Genomic DNA, 20,834 nt, shown 5'->3' on the forward strand with positions numbered 1-20,834 from the left:
TTGAATTTTCTATTCTTTTGCCAGTTTCTTAGGGAGGAATTGAAGGTCATTATTTTGAGATCTTTCTTTTTTTTTCTTCTAATATTGTCGTTGCTGCTAAGTCGCTTCAGTCATGTCCGACTCTGTGTGATCCCAGAGATGGCAGCCCACCAGGCTCCCCCATCCCTGAGAGTCTCCAGGCAAGAACACTGGAGTGGGTTGCCATTTCCTTCTCCAATGCATGAAAGTGAAAAGTGAAAGTGAAGCCACTCAGTCGTGTCCGACTCTTAGCGATCCCATGGACTGCAGCCTACCAGGCACCTCTGTCCATGGGATTTTCCAGGCAAGAGTACTGGAGTGGGGTGCCATTGCCTTCTCCAATATTGTCATTAGTGCTTTAATTTCCCCCCTAAGTTCTACTTCAGCAGCACCCTATATATTTTAACAGGCTATACTTTCATTCTTCACAAATAAATCACGAATACCAACTATATGCCAGACATGGCACCAAACACCACAAAACAGTCTCTGCCCTAATAAACTCCCATATCTTCTCTTTTAGAGAGGATAGGACACTAAGCAAATGAAGGGTGATGAGTAGACTGATAGAGAACCAGACCACCACAAGGATCCTATGTTGAAATGTGAGTCACCGGCAGGTGGCTCAGCAATGGGAAAGCCCTCATATTCCTGAAGACAAGGTCAACCTCCGCAACTGCTCTCAGTTCAGCATTTAAAGCATAAAGTCTTGATCAATTGCCAACATTCTTGCTATTTTTGTTTCTGCTTCCCATTTCTGAACTCCCTGAAAGGCAGATGTAAACGGTTTCCTCTCATATAAATTGTCCCTACTATGTCTTCTGCAAAATTGCCGCTGTTAAAACTGTTCTGCCTTTTGTATTTGTGATGGAGGGGTGGGGAGTGGGATTATAGGCTTTGGATTTAGGACCAGAGTGAATACTGATAACTAGAAAAGTCCCCAGTGTCAGAAAATTGGACTTCTAGTCAGGTGAATCTGGACTTTCATCTTGATTGCACAATTTACCGACAGTGTGACCTTGGGAAAGCAACTTAGCTGCCCTAAAGCTCAGTCCTTGTAACATCAGTTCAGTTCAGTTCAGTCGCTCAGTCATGTCCGACTCTTTGTGACCCCATGAACCGCAGCATGCCAGGCCTCCCTGTTCATCACCAACTCCCCGAGTTTACCCAAACTCATGTCTATTGAGTTGGTGATGCCATCCAACCATCTCATCCTCTGTCATCCCCTTCTCCTCCTACCCTCAATCTTTCCCAGCATCAGGGTCTTTTCAAATGAGTCAGCTCTTTGCATCAGGTGGCCAAAGTATTGGAGTTTCAGCTTCAACATCAGTCCTTCCAATGAACACCCAGGACTGATCTCCTTGCAGTTCAACGGACTCTCAAGAGTCTTCTCCAACACCACAGTTCAAAAGAATCAATTCTTCAGTGCTCAGCTTTCTTCCCCCTTGTAACATGGGGAAGATAATACCTACCAGCTGATGGAATTGTTTTGAGACTTAAATAAGATAATGAATGAAATGTGTTAACACAATATCTGATAGATGATAAGTGTCCTAGAAATAAAGACTGTTCCTATTCTCACTCAGTTCCTTTATGGCACAATCAAGCATTAAGCATTTTCTTTCTCTGAGGCTAAAATCTCTCTTCCCATTCAGTCCTAATTTTTTTCTGTCTTATTGCCCCAAGTGCTAGAGGCACTCTCTTATTCTTGTTCTATTGTCTAGGTAACTGAGCCAACCAACCATTGTGATCTCTGAGTTGGGTCTCATAGCTAGTTGATTTCTAAAATTCTCAGTCTTCTCACTGCTTCCATGAGCCTGGCTTTATTCCTGATGACTTGAGTGGAAGTCTGGAGTATACGCTGTGAACATCCTTCTCCTAACCCTCCTTTCCCAGACTTAACCTTGTTCCTCCTTTTAAGCCCACGGTGGTGGTGACAGAGTCAAATGTTAGAACCTAAAGGCAAATGTCAATTTACATTTGATCTAGGAGTAGTAGCTGGTACCTTCACTGAGAGAGGTCTTTTGGGGCAGAGAAATTTGCCCCTTCATTTCATTGCCTCCGAAGTTTCCAGGGACCAACTTGATCTATACCAAATGCTGCTCTGATATGTGTGCTGTCAGGAGGGCTTACTCCTGAGGACAGAGTGTCAGAAGCTCACCCCTGTGAGCTTTATCCAAGTAGTTTGGTTACTTCTGTTCAGTCCTCTCATATGGGCTCTTTGGACAAAGAGTATTCAGTTAGGTGCAACTCTGCTCTTTCTAACAATATGAAAATATACTGGGTAGACCTGATTGTTATGTTTGATTCACTGGCAAACATTTCCTTGTATCTGAAAACTCGCACATCTCTGATGTCTGATTGGCATTTGTCATGCCTTTGAGGTTAATATTTTGGAAAGTATAGCTGAACTTAAGCGTGTGTTCAATCACACAGTCATGTCTGTTTTGTAACTCCATGTAGCCCGGCAGGCTCCTCTGTCCATGGAATTTCCCAGGCAAGAATACTGGAGTGGGTTGCCATTTCCTTCTCCAGGGCATCTTCCTGACCCAGGGATTTGACCCCAGTTACCTTCTGGGCCACCAGGGAAGGCAGGTCTCAATACCCAGCCTGATCCATGAACTGGATGATTATATTATCTATTGCTGTGCAACAAATTATCCCAAAAGGCAGTTTAAAACAACAAACATTTATTATCTCATTACTGTCAGGGATCTGGGAGTGATTTAGCTGGGTGGTTCTGGCTTAGGGGCTCTTCTGAAGTTGCAGTCAAGCTACTGGCTGGGGCTGCAGTTAGTCATCTCAAATCTCAGAGCCGGCTGGAGTATCCACTTCCAAGCTCCCTCACAAGATTGTTGACAGGTGTTACTTCCTTGCTGATGGTTGGCCCCTCCATAGCAGGTGGCTTCCTTAGAGAAAATGACCCAAGAAAGACAGCAATCAAGATGGAATCCTAGTGCCTTCATAACCTAATTTCAGAAGTAGTATACTGTCACTATTGTATTCTATTGGCATAGAGATCGACCTAGGAGCAATGTGGAGGGAACAACATAGGATGTTAATTCCAGGAAGTGGGGATTGCTGGGAGCCCTTGTGGAAGCTGGTTACCACAATGATCTAGACTGGAAAAAAAAATCTTTATCAGGTGCTGGGTCAACTAGCTTGCCCATTCTTTCATTCATTCATTCAGCCATCATTTATGGAAGCCCACAAGCTCCAGATATTGTTCTTGGTGCTGAGACCTGTTGAAGAAAAGGGCTGTTCCAGCCATGAAGGACATTAGAATAAATTAGATGAGGGTGAAAAGTGCTGTGATAGGGAAATTCAGGACTGTGGGAGCATATGTGGAAAGGCTAGAATGGCTTCCCGGGGAAAAGAGCAAAGTGACACGGACATTGATGTCAAAAAGATTACAGGGCGAGTTGTTGGGAGGCAGTGTGGGAAACTGAGGACAGATATGGGGAGATCCTGACAGCAGGCAGCAATGCAGGATTGTCAGTGGGAACAAAGTCTTCCGCAGGCCAGGATGCAGGACTGGGAGTCAGGAGTAAGATCACAGCTAGTGTGGTCCCTAGCTAGTCAGCAGGCTGTTGATGCGGCAGAGCAGGCACTGTGCATAAGGTGGTTAAAGAGGGGAAGCTGGGGCCTGCTTCTCTGAACCAGAGTAAGAGTCACAGGAAACCAATTCTGGGAGGCTAGTGCTGTTCTCTAAACATCGCTCTATAATCCATAAATCCTCCCTGAAAGAGGACAGATTGGTGCTGGAGGTTGTACCCGGAAGGATGGTTCAGAGGCTGGAGGGAGAAATCTCAGAGGGGACAGATTTGTCTTTGGTGCCAATGCATTGTTCAATCCTCTCCTACCAGCTTGGTATTCTCATAGTGCCTCCAAGTTCTCAAGACCACCCCCCTACCCTCATCCCAGCTGGCCTTTCCACTGTCAGTGCTGCAGGCTCAGCCCAGGATTGTCCTGCCACACATAGTCATACTCCCTTCTGCTCACCCGCAGAAGAGAGCCCTGCTACACACTTACTGGCCACGGTTCGGCCTCAAGAACTGCGGATCAAAATTTATTGTATCTGACTATAGGCACAGAAAAATAAAGTCTCTTCTGGGAAATAGATGCTGGATGTTGGCTGACCTGATTGGATGTGACTATTGATTGGATTCACCATTTGTGGCCTTCAGTCTTTGCTACTGTAACCTGTGTGTCTGTAGGCAAGACTGAAGTTCCATGATCCATATTAGGTCAGTTTAACCTTGTAGGAAAAAGAAACTGCATTGGTCACGTGGGAAATGGGTGCTGCCTCTCTGTCTCCCATCAAGGTCCTGCACCTGTAGAACCTCCCGCATCAAGCCCAGGGTTGGCTGGACCAGGAGGAGGGCACCTCTCCCTTTTCATTCATAACATCAACATGGCATCTCCCACCACTCCCACTATCCCCTTTGACTAGCTTTCAAGGGCTCTGCGTGTGCCGGATGCTCGACTCAGCCCTCTACATTACAACCTCATGCATGCTCACAGCAGCCTGGAGGCAGAGGTGTGATCACAGGCCCTTACAGAGACTGTGTCTCTTCCCCAAGGTCACATGGCCATAGGTGGTGAAAGCAGGAAGGAACTCTGGTGTATCTGACCCCAAACCTCTGCTCCTTCACCTGGGTTCAGATATCTGTGATATGAACTTCTTCACTTGTTCAAGGCTCTGAAGGGTCATACGCTTGCTGCTGGGACCCGGTCCCCCGACCTCCCTGGATATACTCTGTTCCCTTTCGGTTCTTTTCTCCTAAGTCTCTGGATGCTCTTTTGTGCCCAGTCAGGACTTCTCTTCCAGTCCTCTAAAGAGGCCTGGCAGTGAGCAAAGTCTGGGATATCATCAAGAAACTGAAACCAAGGGGCAGTGGAAGGTGGCCAGAAATTAAATTCTAGGATTCAGTGCTTCCAACCAAGCAAGAGAGAAGATGCAGGAAGTGCACTTGATTGTAAACAGATCTGAACTTCTTAAAAAGTAGTAAAATCTATAACCGATAACCTTTACTGAGTACTTATTATCCATCAGGCCCGAGGCCAAGCACACGAAGTATATTAGCCCACTTAATCTTCCTGACAAAACTATGAGGTTGTTACCACTAAAATCTCCATTATACAGAACATGATACTCAAGGAGGTGAAGTCACATGGTCATACCGTAGCAGAGTTAGGAATCGGATTCTGTTGTCCTGGTTCCATAACCTGAGCTCTGAACCACTGTACCATTCTACTTTTTTGTACTCCCACTGGTTTTCCAGATCATTTCAGAGCGCACCAAGCCCAGGATGCATGAGTTCCAGTCTGAGGTATTCATGATCATTGGTGGCTGCACGAAGGATGAACGGTTTGTGGCGGAGGTAACCTGCCTGGATCCCCTAAGGCGCAGCCGCCTGGAGGTGGCCAAACTCCCCATGACAGAGCACGAGCTGGACAGCGAGAATAAGAAGTGGGTGGAGTTTGCATGCGTGACATTAAAAAATGAGGTCTACATCTCAGGTAAGCAGAAGTTATGTGATACCAAAGCCAGTTCCCAAGGCACTACGTGCTTCCCTGAGTGAGAGCCAGGTGACCATCCTAGAAGAATTAGTGTGGATGGCACTGACCTAGCACTGACTGGGTCAGCATGTGGAAACCAGGCACTCAGATGGTCCTATCGTGGAGAGGGGATTATTACTAAACGAACCCTAATCCTTGAGCAGTATTGTCCTAAGAACTAGGGGAACAGACAGACAGATCCTGTACTTTCTGGAAAAGGAAGAAGGAAAGTATTGCTAGAGTTTATCTGGTGTCTGCTGTAGGCAAAGGCCAATACAGTAATGGTAATACAGTAATGAATATTCAGTAATTTATTCAGTAATGAATAAAAATCTGACCCCTCCCCCAAGTTTATTAGATTTTACCTTTAGATGCTCCGATAACACCCAATACTTTTTCATCTCTTACTGCTAAGTTGTTTGCTTAATTATTTGTAATTACTCTATGCCTATTTCCCATTAGTCCTTGAATTTAATACCTAGCACTGTCTGGACACATAGTAAATGTTCAATAACTATTGAGTGACACAATCTCTACCATCTTTACAGCACTTAGTGTAAATAAACTTACCCTTTGGTAGCGTTTAATTATTTGCCTCTCACTTCAACTCCATATGGTAGGTGATTTTAATCTCCAGGTTACAAATGGAGAAAACAGGCTCAGAAAGCATGGAACTTACCCAAAGTCACACATTCCAATCCATGTTCTCTCAGTCTCATGCCCTTCCATGACATCAAAAGCCACCTAGCTCTTCTTGAGGTGCCAAGGGAAGAGACAAACATCCCATCCCCTCTTTGGGAAGTTTTCTCTAATCTAAACTTGTTTAGGGAAGAGCTTATTCCCAGAGCTGGCCTCCTTCAGAATAAAGGGCAGGTCAGCTCTTCCTTGAATGCATTAATACCATAGATTAGATTTCAGCTTTCTTTTATCTTGTGGAAATATTTTTAATTGTTGTAGAAGATTTAAGCAATACAAGGAGTATAAAGTAAAACATGGCAGTTACTCTGCTCCATTACAATCTTACGTTTTTACTTTTTTTTTTTACAAAATGGTTTTGTATTGTCTTAGAGTAAGTAATGCTAGCCGTGGCAACAGATTCTAAATCTCAGTGAATTACCACAGTAGTACATGGGGGCTGAGGGACAGCACCTGCTCCACTCGGTTCTTCAGGGACCTAGGCTCCTTCCATCTCATGATGCAGCTGTTTCCACAAGTGACCTTAAAGCTTGATGCATTTTGGGAAGAGAGAAACTGAACAAATTGAGAAGGCACACCTGCTCACAACAGCCTCAGCCTGGACACGAGGCTTCAGTTCTGCTCACATTCTATTGGCAAGGACCAGCCACACGCCCTCCCTGCACCCCCATGATGTGGGGCTGGGAAGCGTAGTTCAGCCATGCGCTCAGGAGGAAAAGACAGGCTTGGTAGTCATGGTCAGTCTTTGCCACATACAAGATACACGTTATTTTATTCTACAACTTTTCTTTTCTCTGTCTTCATTTGTTGTTGTCTTTTTAAAAATGATATAAGCAATATACAAAAGCATGCTTGTTATACTAAATCAACAGAAACTTGTACTCAATTAATGATCTATTCTAGACATCGTTACATGACCTACTATATGTGTTAAGTCTACAATACACGTAAAGTACAGCACAATCCCAAGCACAGGGTGAGAACTCAACAGTATTGCTCATCACTATCATTACTGTGAGGACTGTTATTGTTGCTCTTTTACCAGTTTCAGGGCTGTCTGTTGAATGAATGAACCATAATTTTTTTCAATGTCTATTTTCCCCTTGAAAAAAAGGCCACAACAGACATTTTGCATACATATATATTTATGAACTTGTGCTGCTATATGGAAAGATTCCTAGAAGTGGTCATTCAGTTCAGTTCAGTCACTCAGTCGTGTCCGACTCTTTGCGACCCCATGAACTGCAGCACGCCAGGCCTCCCTGTCCATCACCAATTCCCGGAGTTCACTCAGACTCACGTCTTTCGAGTCCGTGATGCCATCCAGCCATCTCATCCTCGGTCGTCCCCTTCTCCTCCTGCCCCCAATCCCTCCCAGCATCAGAGTCTTTTCCAATGACTCAACTCTTCGCATGAGGTGGCCAAAGTACTGGAGTTTCAGCTTTAGCATCATTCCTTCCAAAGAAATCCCAGGGCTGATCTCCTTCAGAATGGACTGGTTGGATCTCCTTGCAGTCCAAGGGACTCTCAAGAGTCTTCTCCAACACCACAGTTCAAAAGCATCAATTCTTTGGCACTCAGCCTTCTTCACAGTCCAACTCTCACATCCATACATGACCACAGGAAAAACCATAGCCTTGACTAGATGGACCTTAGTTGGCAAAGTAATGTCTCTGCTTTTGAATATGCTATCTAGGTTGGTCATAACTTTTCTTCCAAGGATTAAGCATCTTTTAATTTCATGGCTGCAGTCAACATCTGCAGTGATTTTGGAGCCCCAAATAATAAAGTCTGACACTGTTTCCACTGTTTCCCCATCTATTTCCCATGAAGTGATGGGACCAGATGCCATGATCTTCGTTTTCTGAATGTTGAGCTGTAGGCCAACTTTTTCGCTCTCCTCTTTCACTTTCATCAAGAGGCTTTTTAGCTCCTCTTCACTTTCTGCCATAAGGGTGGTGTCATCTGCATATATGAGGTTATTGATATTTCTCCTGGCAATCTTGATTCCAGCTTGTGTTTCTTCCAGCCCAGCGTTTCTCATGATGTACTCTGCATAGAAGTTAAATAAGCAGGGTGACAATATACAGCCTTGACGTCCTCCTTTTCCTATGTGGAACCAGTCTGGTGTCCCATGTCCAGTTTTAACTGTTGCTTCCTGACCCGCATACAGATTTCTCAAGAGGCAGGTCAGGTGGTCTGGTATTCCCATCTCTCTCAGAATTTTCCACAGTTTATTGTGATCCACACAGTCAAAGGCTTTGGCATAGTCAATAAAGCAGAAATCGATGTTTTTCTGGAACTCTCTTGCTTTTTCCATGATCCAGCGGATGCTGGCAATTTGATCTCTGGTTCCTCTGCCTTTTCTAAAACCAGCTTGAACGTCAGGGAATTCACGGTTCATATATTGCTGAAGGCTGGCTTGGAGAATTTTGAGCATTACTTTACTAGCATGTGAGATGAGTGCAATTGTGCAGTAGTTTGAGCATTCTTTGGCATTGCCTTTCTTTGGAATAGGAATGAAAACTGACCTTTTCCAGTCCTGTGGCCACTGCTGAGTTTTCCAAATTTGCTGGCATATGGAGGGCAGCACTTTCACAGCATCATCTTTCAGGATTTGAAACAGCTCAACTGGAATTCCATCACCTCCACTAGCTTTGTTCGTAGTGATGCTTTCTAAGGCCCACTTGACTTCACATTCCAAGACGTCTGGCTCTAGATTAGTGATCACATCATCATGACTATCTGGGTCGTGAAGATCTTTTTTGTACAGTTCTTCCGTGTATTCTTGCCACCTCTTAATATCTTCTGCTTCTATTAGGTCCATACCATTTCTGTCCTTTATCGAGCCCATCTTTGCCATGAAATGTTCCCTTGGTATCTCTAATTTTCTTGAAGAGATCTCTAGTCTTTCCCAATCTGTTGTTTTCCTCTATTTTCTTTGCATTGATCGCTGAAGAAGGCTTTCTTATCTCTTGCTATTCTTTGGAACTCTGCATTTAGATGCCTATATCTTTCCCTTTCTCCTTTGCTTTTCACCTCTCTTCTCGTCACAGCTATTTGTAAGGCCTCCCCAGACAGCCATTTTGCTTTTTTGCATTTCTTTTCCATGGGGATGGTCTTGATCCCTGTCTCCTGCACAATGTCATGAACTTCATTCCATAGTTCATCAGGCACTCTATCTATCAGATCTAGGCCCTTAAATCTGTTTCTCACTTCCACTGTATAATCATCAGGGATTTGCTTTAGGTCATACCTGAATGGTCTAGCGGTTTTCCCTACTTTCTTCAGTTTAAGTCTGAATTTGGTAATAAGGAGTTCATGATCTGAGCCACAGTCAGCTCCTGGTCTTGTATTTGTTGACTGTATAGAGCTTCTCCATCTTTGGCTGCATAGAATATAATCAGTCTGATTTCGGTGTTGACCATCTGGTGATGTCCATATGTAGAGTCTTCTCTTGTGTTGTTGGAAGAGGGTGTTTGCTATGACCAGTGCATTAAGATGTGTAAATTTAGAATTTTTGTAGATATTGTTAAATTGTCTTCCAGAAAGTTTGTACCAATTTACAGTTCAACCAATAATGAATGACAGTGCCAATTTTCTACATCCTTGTTAACATTTTTTATTATCAATTACATTTTAATAGACTTGAATGTTTAAATTTACACTCTAAGTGAGATTGAATATATTTTCATCTATTTATTAGTTAAATGTATGTTTTTTTAAAATGAGCTGTTCCTATCCTTTGTTTTTCTATTGGTTGGTTGTCGCTTTCTTATTAATTTTTGGAGCTCTTATTGTATGAAAGTGTTAATCACTCAGCCGTGTCCGACTCTTTGCAACCCATGGTCTGTAGCCAGCCAGGCTCCTCTGTCTATGGGATTTCAAGAATACTGGAGTGGTTTGCCATTCCCTTCTCCAGGGGATCTTCCCAACCCAGGGATCAATCAAACCTGGGTTTCCTGCATTGCAGGCAGATTCTTTACCATCTGAGCCACCAGGGAAGCTATTTGTATTGTAAATACTTTCTCTCAGATAGTGATTGTCTTTTAACTTTTTATACTTTAAATAGTAACTTTCTTTTCTATATGATTCTAGGTTTCTTGTCATGCTTAGAAAGCCCCTCACCACCCCCAAGATCTTTAACATCTTCTATCATATATTGTCCAGTTACTTCCATAGCATTTACACTTAAATTTTAAGTGTAATGTGAAATAGGGATCTAACTTAATTTTTCTCTAAACCAATAGCCAGTTGTTCTAATGCCATTTTTTAGAATCTCTGTATCTTTTAGTCTGTTTCTGTACCTTGCTTTTAATTGATCAGTTTGTCTCATCTTACACTGGTAGCACATTATTTTTATTATCATAGGGTTTTGGTATTTTGATATTTGCCAGGGAAAGCTCTCTCACTCCTTCTTTTTCAAATGTTTCTTAGAAATGTTCCCAAATCTACTCTTCCAAATGAAGTTTAGAATGGTCACTTCACGTCTTGAAATCCATGAAAAGCCCTGAAGACACCCAACATAGAGGTTAACTTGGGGAGGACTGACATCTTTGCAATAACTTGTCTTCTCATCTGTGTACACGATATGCCTGCCCAGTTAATCAGATCTTCTTTTACATCCTGAAGTAAAAATTGTAGGTTTTCTCCTCCTTTTAATAACATTTGCATACACTTTTTGAAAGTGTATAGTATTTTATAATTTTGGATACTACCTGAATGGGATCAATATCACAGTGTTTTGAATAGAGAACTCCAAAAGGTGCACAATCCCACTCCCTAAGAATGGTTAAACTATACGAACAAAAAGCTCACAGAAGAGGAAGAAGCTCAATCTCCCTAGTAGCAGGGAAAAACCAAACTATGACATCATTTTTCTCTATCAGGATGTAAAGCAAAACAAACCAACCAAAAAAACCCTCCTGATATCTGCTGTGGGTGGGGTATGAGGAAAGGTCAACCAGGACAGCTTTAAAGGCTCTTTGGCAGAACCTATGAAAATTAAGGTGGGCACGCCCCTGACCTAGGAATCCCACCTCGGGGTTCCACCCTTGAGAAACACTCATGACACAGAGCGTCACCAGTCATACTCAATTCCACACTAGTGCACAGTTGAAAGTCTGAAAACTACATCTTTTAAGTATTAATAATTAGTAGTACTCTGTGCTGATGGGAAAAAGGAAATACAAAGTCATTAAAATATTTTATTAAAATCACCAAAAAAGTCAGTTCTCCTTTGTCTTGCTCTCTCTCCCTAACTGAAATTTGTATTTTCTGTTTATTGAGTTGTTTTGAATTTTTTTTTTACCAGCTCATCACTCTATTGTGAGCATCTCATTCAGTTCCAACAGAAATAATTTCAAAGTAGGAGAAACCTCACATGTTTTTATATAGATCAGAGATATGAACCAAAGAATTTTCTAAGATTTCATGGTGATTTCTCCAGGCTTGTATTTGTTTAAATATTAATAAATAAGCAAACATAGAACTTCAGCTGCTTTCTATTTTGATGCTGGTCAAGGCCGTACCGAGCTTTCCAGGTGGCTCAGTGATAAAGAATCCATTTGCGATGCTGGAGATGCAAGAGACATGGGTTAGATCCTTGGGTTGGGAAGTCCCCTGGAGTAGGAAATGGTAACCCACTCCAGGACACTTGCCTGGAGAATCACATGGACAGAGGAACCTGGTGGGCTGCAGTCCATGGGGTCGCAGAGTCAGATATGACTGAGTGACTGAGCACATAAGGAAGGCCCTACTATCCCACCCACAATCGTCCAACCTCACCTGTCCTGCCTGACCTCTTGCTCCTCGGCCATACAAGCACTGAGTGCAGGCTCCTGCTGGCGCCCACTCGCCTAGGCAGACCTGGGTACCACTTCCCTGAAGCCTTATCTGGACTTAGCTCATGTAGCCTCTTCTCCGAACTCTCGCAGCACAGAGGTGACACATGGCACAGCCTTACACTGTGTCTCCCTGTTTCCCTGTGTTGGCTCTGTCTCCCCAACCACACCGCACACATCTTCATGAATTTTTTTGCCTGGCGGGGTGGAGTGAGGGTTGGTGTTGGTTTGGGGAGGTAACACTTACAGGCTTGTGGGAAATTATGGGAGAAGCTGTACTTGTTACACATCCGGTGGTTTCTTAAATGCTGTATATGTCTTTCAGGTGGTAAAGAAACACAGCATGATGTTTGGAAATACAATTCTTCAATAAACAAATGGATTCAAATTGAGTATTTGAACATAGGCCGCTGGAGACACAAGATGGTGGTGCTGGGGGGCAAGGTCTACGTGCTTGGAGGTTTTGATGGCTTGCAGAGAATCAACAACGTGGAGACCTACGACCCTTTCCACAACTGCTGGTCAGAGGTATAGATTATTTCTATGAGTGATGCTGTATGGTTGCTTCAAGACTTAAAAAAAAAAAAAAGGTATCTTCCAACATAGGTATATGGCTTTCTGATCTTTCTCCTCCCACTGAGAATATTTTTGGTGCTACCATCGATTCAGCATTTCTGGTCAGATCACAGAAATGACCTTCTTCCAGGTGGGGGAACTCTGTGTGGGTACCTGTCCTATCCTGGCCAGTACCTCAGATGTGGAGTGCAGGCTTGATCCTATCTTGGTCTGTATGTCTTGGTCTAGAACTTCTGTCTCCTAGGACACCATCTGCCCTTGACTTCTCCACACTGGGCACACAGGGATCCCTTGACTACACTGTTGAAACCCAGAGTCATCTGGTCAGCCCTTATTCATGTGCCTATAATGATGAACCATGTGTATGTCTTCATATAAGACTTTAGCAATACAATCTCAGGTACATATCATACTCAAGAAAAGGCAAAGCTTTGTTCATCAATGGGCATAAAGTTTCAATTATGTAAAATGAACCAGCTCTGGAGATCTGCCTATAGATAACACCTGGAACCCTTATACCAGCAATTCTTCCTAACTATAAGTGCTAAGGACAATGCCTGGGACATAGTAGGCACTCAGTAAATATTTTTTGAATGAAGGAGCACATGAATAAATATGAATATACATTTTTGAGAAAGCAATCTCCTCCAACATGGGCTGGTTTCATCTCGTATACACTTATTACTGTCTACACCCCACCTCCGCTGAGAGCTGGACTCTCAGGGAGAAATAGACTAGAAACCAGAGCCAGGAGGGAGGGTGGGAAATGTATGCTTTGATCTTCTCTGTATCTCAAGGGAGTCAAGCCCACAGGCCTTGTGATTTTAGGCTAAGGATGCTCGGCCTTGTGTTCCCTGACTCCTGGCCTGTGTCCTGTGAACCACCACAACAATCTGGGCAGTGTGACTGAGAGCTTCTCCTGGTGCCCCTGTGCCCCTGCAGGCTGCGCCCCTCCTGATCCACGTCAGTTCCTTCGCAGCTACCAGTCATAAGAAGAAGCTCTATGTGATTGGGGGAGGACCCAATGGGAAACTGGCGACGGACAAGACTCAGTGTTACGATCCTTCAACCAATAAATGGAATTTAAAGTCGGCCATGCCAGTAGAGGCTAAATGCATCAATGCAGTGAGTTTCCGGGACCGTATCTATGTAGTTGGTAAGTGAGCAAATGGCATGATGTGGGTGGGGCTGAAAAGGAAAAGAAGATGGGATTGGTCCAGGCCTTGGTGGAATTTATCTTTCAGTCCCGGAGACAGAAATAGCCCACATATAGGAGACAGGCAGAGCAGATAGACAATGGGGCCCTGGGAAGGGGAAAGCCAGAAGTTGCTATGGGAACAAAGTGTGTTGTAAGCATTAGCAATTGCACAGAAATTGAATATGCACAGTATAAGTGCCCAGTAAACAGCAGCTACCATTATTTCTTACCTTGTGTTCATGGGAATTTTATTCTCCCACTTGCTTGAGGGCTCTAAAAGGTTGCATTTAGCAGGAAGGAGAGCCTGACCAGCCAGACCACAGTGGGCATGTAATTGTTAAGGATGATAGATCTCAACCCTGACTACTCATTACGGAGTTTTTTACAAAAACATGGGTACCTGGGGCTTGTCCAGACCAATGTCAGAATGAGGAGGATACTGGCCACAGTGCCAGGTGTTTTTAACATGAAGGTGATTTTAAAGTACAGCCAGGGTTGAGAACTACTGATTAAGGAAATAACAAAAATAAATAACTTCAGCAAGTAAGCGCTAACCAGAGAAGGCTTCCTGAATGCAAAATATGGGAAGAGATTAAGGCAAAAATCCCTTTTCTCCCTTGCTTCAGGTTTCCTGTGCTTTTCTGGTCAGACTCATGACTCTGCCTCAAAGGTCTGATCTCAAGATGGGTTACTAGAGCTGGTGTTCCCCGTCATGCTCAGTTTAGAGATGCCCCCACTTTTAGTCACTGTCATGTATATCAATACTTCTATGTACCAGGCTTTCCGCCAGGTGCTTTATGTGCCTGATCCCTCTGTTTTCTCATAACCACCATGGTCTTGGTGTTCCTGGTTACAGATCCCGAAGTGGCAGAGCCGGGTTTATGCGCCAGGCCTGCCTGATGCACCACCTGGTATTTCCTCCAGGAAGCAGTCTTAGGGTACATTTTAGCAGTCACGGGAAGTCAGGCGTCCTTTAGAACCTGATTAGCACCCGGCTGCAAAGTTTCAAGGGCTGTGACCTATTTCCAGCATGAGACTTCCCGCCCCTAGTTACCCATTCTGGCTTTCTTGAGAGCCATGAATTTGCTTTCTTTTGGCAAGGTGGTAGACTTGACCTAACCAGTAGTAGTTTAGTAGTTAATGGGGAAGAAAACCAGAAAAACAGTGAAACGCTCACGGTGTTTCCTCTTCAGGAGGGGCCATGAGAGCGCTGTACGCCTACAGCCCCCTGGAGGACAGCTGGTGCCTGGTGACCCAGCTCAGCCACGAGAGGGCCAGCTGCGGCATCGCGCCCTGCAACAACCGGCTCTACATCACTGGGGGGCGAGACGAGAAGAACGAGGTCATCGCCACGGTGCTGTGCTGGGACCCCGAGGCCCAGAAACTGACGGAGGAATGCGTCCTGCCCCGGGGAGTGTCCCACCACGGCAGCGTCACCATCAGGAAGTCGTACACCCATATTCGGAGGATCGTGCCTGGAGCTGTGTCGGTCTGATCCCGGGTGCGCCGAGGGCGGAGTCACGCGGAGAGCCCGCCTCCCTCAGCCCTGCCCCTCGATCCTGCTTCGGACACCAGCGGGGCTGGACCGGGGGCTCACCGCGGCGCCCCCTGGAGTCTCCTCGGAAGTCACAGCTTTGGGATACGCGACCAGCCAGGAATGTTTGCGAGACCTACCTCAGGAGGAAAGAAGAGTACTTAACATGGAGAAGGAAATGGCAACCCACTCCAGTACTCTTGCCTGGAAAATTCCATGGACGAAGGAGCCTAGTCCATGGGGTTGCAAAGAGTCGGACACGACTGAGCGACTTCACTTAACATGTAAGATACACCTGCCCCTGCCAGGTTCTATACCAGGCGCTTTTGTACACCAATGCTTTTTACTGTCCTAATGACCTGATTACTGGATATTAAAACTCCCATTTGACAGGTGAGGAAACTGAGCTTAAGAGAGGCTAAGTGCTTGGCCTAGGTCAGTCAGATTCTAAGTAGCTAAACCAGTAGTTTAAACCCAGGTCTTTCCATCTCGAAGTCAGCGTAGGTTCTGTCTGGCCGTCTATCCCAGAGCAGGAAAACACAAAGCGAAACAGCTCATCTTTTGGTCTGACAGGTTAGCTGGAGGATTCACTCAGCAAAGCAGGGGAAAAAAGGGTTTTTTCTTCTTCTTTCTTCTTCTTTTCCTTATATTTAAACCACATGGGATCTTTGGTGTGGTAACCTTGGGCCTGTTGTCAAGAGTGTATCATAGGTTGTTCCATCTGACAGTTCTGGGGAGATGGGTCTGGGAAGACCTGCTTGCTCTGGAACACATAAAAAACTTTTGTCTTCCTCATCAAAAACCTCTATCTTTTATGATCACAGGAGGCCCACTGTAGCCTGGAACTGTCACTGCCGGACAGAATTGTACCTTCAGCACAGCCCAGTGCCCTAGCCTTTTAATGTCCAACAGTTGTATTAAAATGTAGAAAAGATTTTTCTAGAGAGTCAGAATACTGTTTTGTTTCTTGTTTGTTTGTTTTATGTAAACATTCTTACACTGCTGGCCTCTGAGGAAGGACTGGCTCTTCTTGACAGTATACATTCTAATTTTTAGACAGTGATTTGGGTCCATGTCCCTGTGACTCCACCTGCTTGGAAGCTTCATTTTCAGGATCCTTTTAATCCCTCCTATTTGGTTTTTGGATCAGGTTGGCGCAGTTTTGACTTAAAGAACAGAGTCTGTTCTTTACTGTCAGAGATAGAGCTTTCAAATGAGCTCACTGGAAATTCATTCTAATCCCGGAGTTGGGGAAACAGATTAAGATATCCTATTTCAGATGCTGTACTTAAAAAGCAACAATAATGGTAACAACATAGTAACTACATTACCTAATGCCCTTTATTTTCATCATATGATTTCAAATCTCTTTATAGAGTTTTATTTCATGTCAGATGTGCCATTTTGTGCTTGTACATCAGCAGTTTGGGAAGACAGAGGTATTAGAGTTGATAGTGAATTTAACTTTCATAGAAAAGTTTGGTTAGAAGAAGCTACAGCTCAAAGCAGATAAAACAGACTTGGAAAATTACAACTGAAAATTCTATTTATGCATAGATCATTGAGGATAAATATAAATGCATGTTGATGTCTGAGAAGCTCTGTGTCTTAGAGTCAGGTATGACACTTTAGCTCCCTGCTGTGAAAGTTGAGGTGGGAAAATACAAACATATTTGTGGAAATTTAGAACGCATACCTCATTTACCCATGAATACTGATAACCTTAATGAAGCTCTCAACTGAAACAATTTAAACTACTTCAATTCAGCAAACATTCCTGAAATTGTTATGTTTGGCAAGCCTTGGGGACTCCAAAAAGCAAGACAAATTTCCACTCTAGAAACATTCAATAAGCAGGTAAATGGGCCACTTGTCAATATTATAATTTTTCTTTTCATCAAGCTAGAGAAAAGGAGATGTACATGAAGTTATGAGGTTGCATTCAGGTCTTTCTTGCTTGTCCAAGTGATCTCCTTGGGAAGCTGTGCTCTTAGATCAATGATGCAGCCATTGTTTACATGTTTGTCTTTCCTTGGGATTACCTTCAGAAACCACTTATGAGCTCTGGGAGGAATCAGTTGTATTTCAAAGACAATTTCAGGAAGAAATTTCAAAGTTCAATGACAGCATTATGGGCAACACAGAGAGCCTCCCCTCAGAAAGAATGTGTTCCTTGTCCTGGTTGTGCTTTGATGAGAGCAATTGGCAAATTTTGAACCCAAATTTTCAACAGGTCAAACTTATGCTGGGAAACTGAGGATTTAGGATCTCTGTGTTATAAACCTGGCTGTCAATAATGGGTTGGCAGACAGATACACCTACTAAGAAGATCCAGATTTCCACACTTGAAGCTGTCAGTCTGTAACTTTTAGGGATATAAAAAAAGTTCAGGTCATTTTGGGGAAACTCTGTATCATCAGGATTTAAATTTCTAGGCCCTTGCTAGGGATGGAAGCTCTTAAAATCTAATTTCCGTTCTTAGATGAAAAAGCAAAAACCTAGTTCACAGGAAATTAACTGTCATAAGCCATACTGCCAGCAGGGGGACGAGGCAGGTTGGTGCTAGGTGAGTCAGACACAGAAGGCTCTAGGATTCAGACAGAATGTCCTGGCACAGCCTACTGGATCTTGAGTCAGGTCCCATGAGTGGATAGAGAACCCTTGACTGGAAGGAGGAGGATGAGGTAGGAGGAGGAGGAAGTCAGGTTTGGACACAAGTCTAGAAAATGATGCCAGGGGCCCTGGAGTTTGGGAGCATGACTCCATTCTCAAGAAGGGGGAGAGGAGCATAAGGAACCCACTGCTTAGAAGTGAGGCAAAGTTAGAGCAGGACTAGCAGTAAGACCTGTTTGCTGTGGGGCCTCTGGGCTGCTTGGCTAGGTCTCTTTATCTTGCTGGACCAAGAGAGAAAGGCCCAGAGGCTCTGATGAGGTAGAATCTGTCAGAGAGGTTAAAGGGCCCCAATTGCCAAGGCTGATCTGAAATGGGTAGGGAGCTAAGCTCACCCAAACATCAACAGATTAATATTCTCTTCTTAGCTTTCATCACATTCTACATGCATTGGCCTCAGGAAACACCCACACCCACACACACACAGAGCTCTTGAACTCAAAGAAGCTGTGCTCTCAGGGAAGTGCAAATATTTTGCTTATAGCTGTGAAAATAGAGCTTTGCTATTTATGAAAGTCCTTGAGGTACTGTTGTTATTTACTTATCCTACTTGATTTTGAAAAAGAAAAATACTCAGTAAAATTTTCAAAGTGGGTAAACACCACTGGAATTTCTTATGTAAAGTCCTAACTTGGGATTGCAAAAGCCTTTTTCTCCTTCGTATCTGATCTGGGTGTTGTATGAGATCTCCTCATTTGAGGAGTCAACTTTCATGGAAATCTGTAAATATCTCAAACAGGCTACTGCAAAACTAATTTTGACAGGTCAGATTTTCATATTTTTAGATAAAAATATTAACAAAATCCTTAGTTAACCAAATCCTTCAAGCATTTTGGTTACATGAAGTTGTATTTTTTTTTTAAGTGGTCAAACTAAAGATACCATTTATGGGTAAAAATCAAATAAAATTTTTATTTATTTAGTATGTATGGAGTGTGAATGGAGTAAATAAGAATATTTTATATACAATTACTAGCTGAATTGTTTTTTTTTTTTGTTGAAATGAATAAGTGGTATCTGAATAGAAATTAATTTAGGAGGGGAAATTTGGAATGTTTCAGTTGATTCCAGGGGGCTTAGATAAACTCACATGCTAAAATTAATCAGATTTGGTTTACAGAATGGCAAAAGTAGACAGCTTTTCCCTCCCTAGTGCCTCATTGCCTCTGGGAGCCAGTGTTTACCAATCTGTGTGAGTTTACAAACTGTGTGACTCTCATCCTGTCTGACTTGAAGCCTTCTTGCAGGAGGCCTCCCTCTAGGTTTCTGGTCTAACTTCTCAGCCCTGCCTCCACCAGTATCTCTGTGTAGTCTCCGTAGCTTTAACCAACCTTTGTGCTTCTCAAAAATGAGAACGTGAAACTGGGAATATGAACCAGAGAGCTGTGACTCTCGAGCACTGGAAAACTTGTCATCATTTAGTTTCTTTTGGATTTCAATACAAAGATGCTATGCAATTGGAAAGGAAAACCTAGGGCTTTAAAGAAATGTGCAGCCACATGAATGGCATTAGACCATTCTTTCTGAGCCTCCTTAGAGACAGAAGTTCTCACTTCTCAGTCTTATGGATTCTGAGTGGAAAACCTTGGGAAACACAGTCCCATTCCATGGGTTGTACGTGTTCTGGAGTCAATCCTGGGCCATGGATCCAAGAGGCAGTTCACCAGCTGAAAGTCAAAATGGGGTTTTGACCATAACTTCACCACCGAACCTTCCAGTTTTTCTACTGATCTAATTGGTAATCTGATGCCTGGGCAGCTTGGCCAGGGCCTGGCATCTGCCCAGCTCTCTTTGCCTTGTCTTTATGCTCCTGGTGCTCTGCTGGTATGTGACCTCCGATGGACCAGCCTCCTTTTCACTGGAGATGTGGGCTTTATGTAGGATCTCAGTCCCCATCCCCTCTTCCAGTGGGCTCATGCCACATTTTCTCTTTCTGTATGCTGTCACATTCAGGACTCTTGGTGATGGGGACTAATTTGGGTCAGGTCTCGCCCACCCCCAGACTGCCCAGGCTGCCTGATTACTAATCACTCTGGTTTTCACTCCCACATTTGTTTCTGATACCTGGGGATTTTCCTTTTCTTCTTACCTGCTCAGCTTTCTCCTTTGTTATTGATTCCTGAATGACATTTATGACCTTGATAGCCATGCATGCCCCATCCCTGATAGTCTGCCCAGTGGGTCACATGTCACACCAAGTCACACTTGAAAAATACAAGGGTGGAGGGTGCAGGACTGGGCAAAGACAGAGCGGGGAATGGAGGTTGCAAACCTTAGTTTAACACTTGCAGCAGAAACCAGAGGGAAAAACCTGACTGCACAAAGAAACCCATGAGTCCGACCTTAGACAAACAGAATTTTTGTGGGTGAAATTCTATTCTCTCACAATAAAAAATAGTAATAGGAGCATTTATTGAGTAATTTCCCAGAAATATGGATGAGCCATAAATAGTTTGGGGACAGTGACAAATTTGTCTAGGTAGAAATGCTGGATTTTTAATTATCAAACTGCATCCTAGTAGAATGTTACATTCCCAGAAAAGGTCACTATAGGAGCCTGAAAGAAAAACAATACATTACACATTGTTCTGGCTGAGACTTAGACATTAGTAAGGAGTGAGTCTTTGTGAAACTGTACAACAAATATTGATTGAGTAATTAATTTGTGCCAGACAGGATTCTAGGTACTAGGGCTCCGCATCCAGGAACAAAACAAAAGTCCCTGCTCTCATGAGCT

General features: G+C 43.6%; 1 protein-coding gene across 2 annotated transcripts in view; it reads left to right on the top strand.

Moving 5' to 3' along the window:
- KLHL6 (kelch like family member 6) overlaps positions 1–20,834 on the top strand; it is an 82,534-nt gene that overhangs the window by 37,734 nt on the left and 23,966 nt on the right. Inside the window, exons 4-7 of one of the 2 annotated variants that reach the window (XR_011250206.1) lie at positions 5,304–5,541; positions 12,445–12,647; positions 13,638–13,851; positions 15,087–15,711. Coding sequence is in view for 1 of the 2 variants with exons in the window: in XM_069558998.1 (XP_069415099.1) it covers positions 5,304–5,541; positions 12,445–12,647; positions 13,638–13,851; positions 15,087–15,388 (957 nt within the window). In the remaining variant the exon portion in view is untranslated. Of the gene's footprint in view, positions 1–5,303; positions 5,542–12,444; positions 12,648–13,637; positions 13,852–15,086; positions 19,023–20,834 lie in introns of those variants that run through there. The other variant, XM_069558998.1, reaches the window with a different exon arrangement.

This window comes from Ovis canadensis, chromosome 1 (genome assembly GCF_042477335.2).
Source record: "Ovis canadensis isolate MfBH-ARS-UI-01 breed Bighorn chromosome 1, ARS-UI_OviCan_v2, whole genome shotgun sequence".
Taxonomy (NCBI): Eukaryota; Metazoa; Chordata; class Mammalia; order Artiodactyla; family Bovidae; genus Ovis; species Ovis canadensis.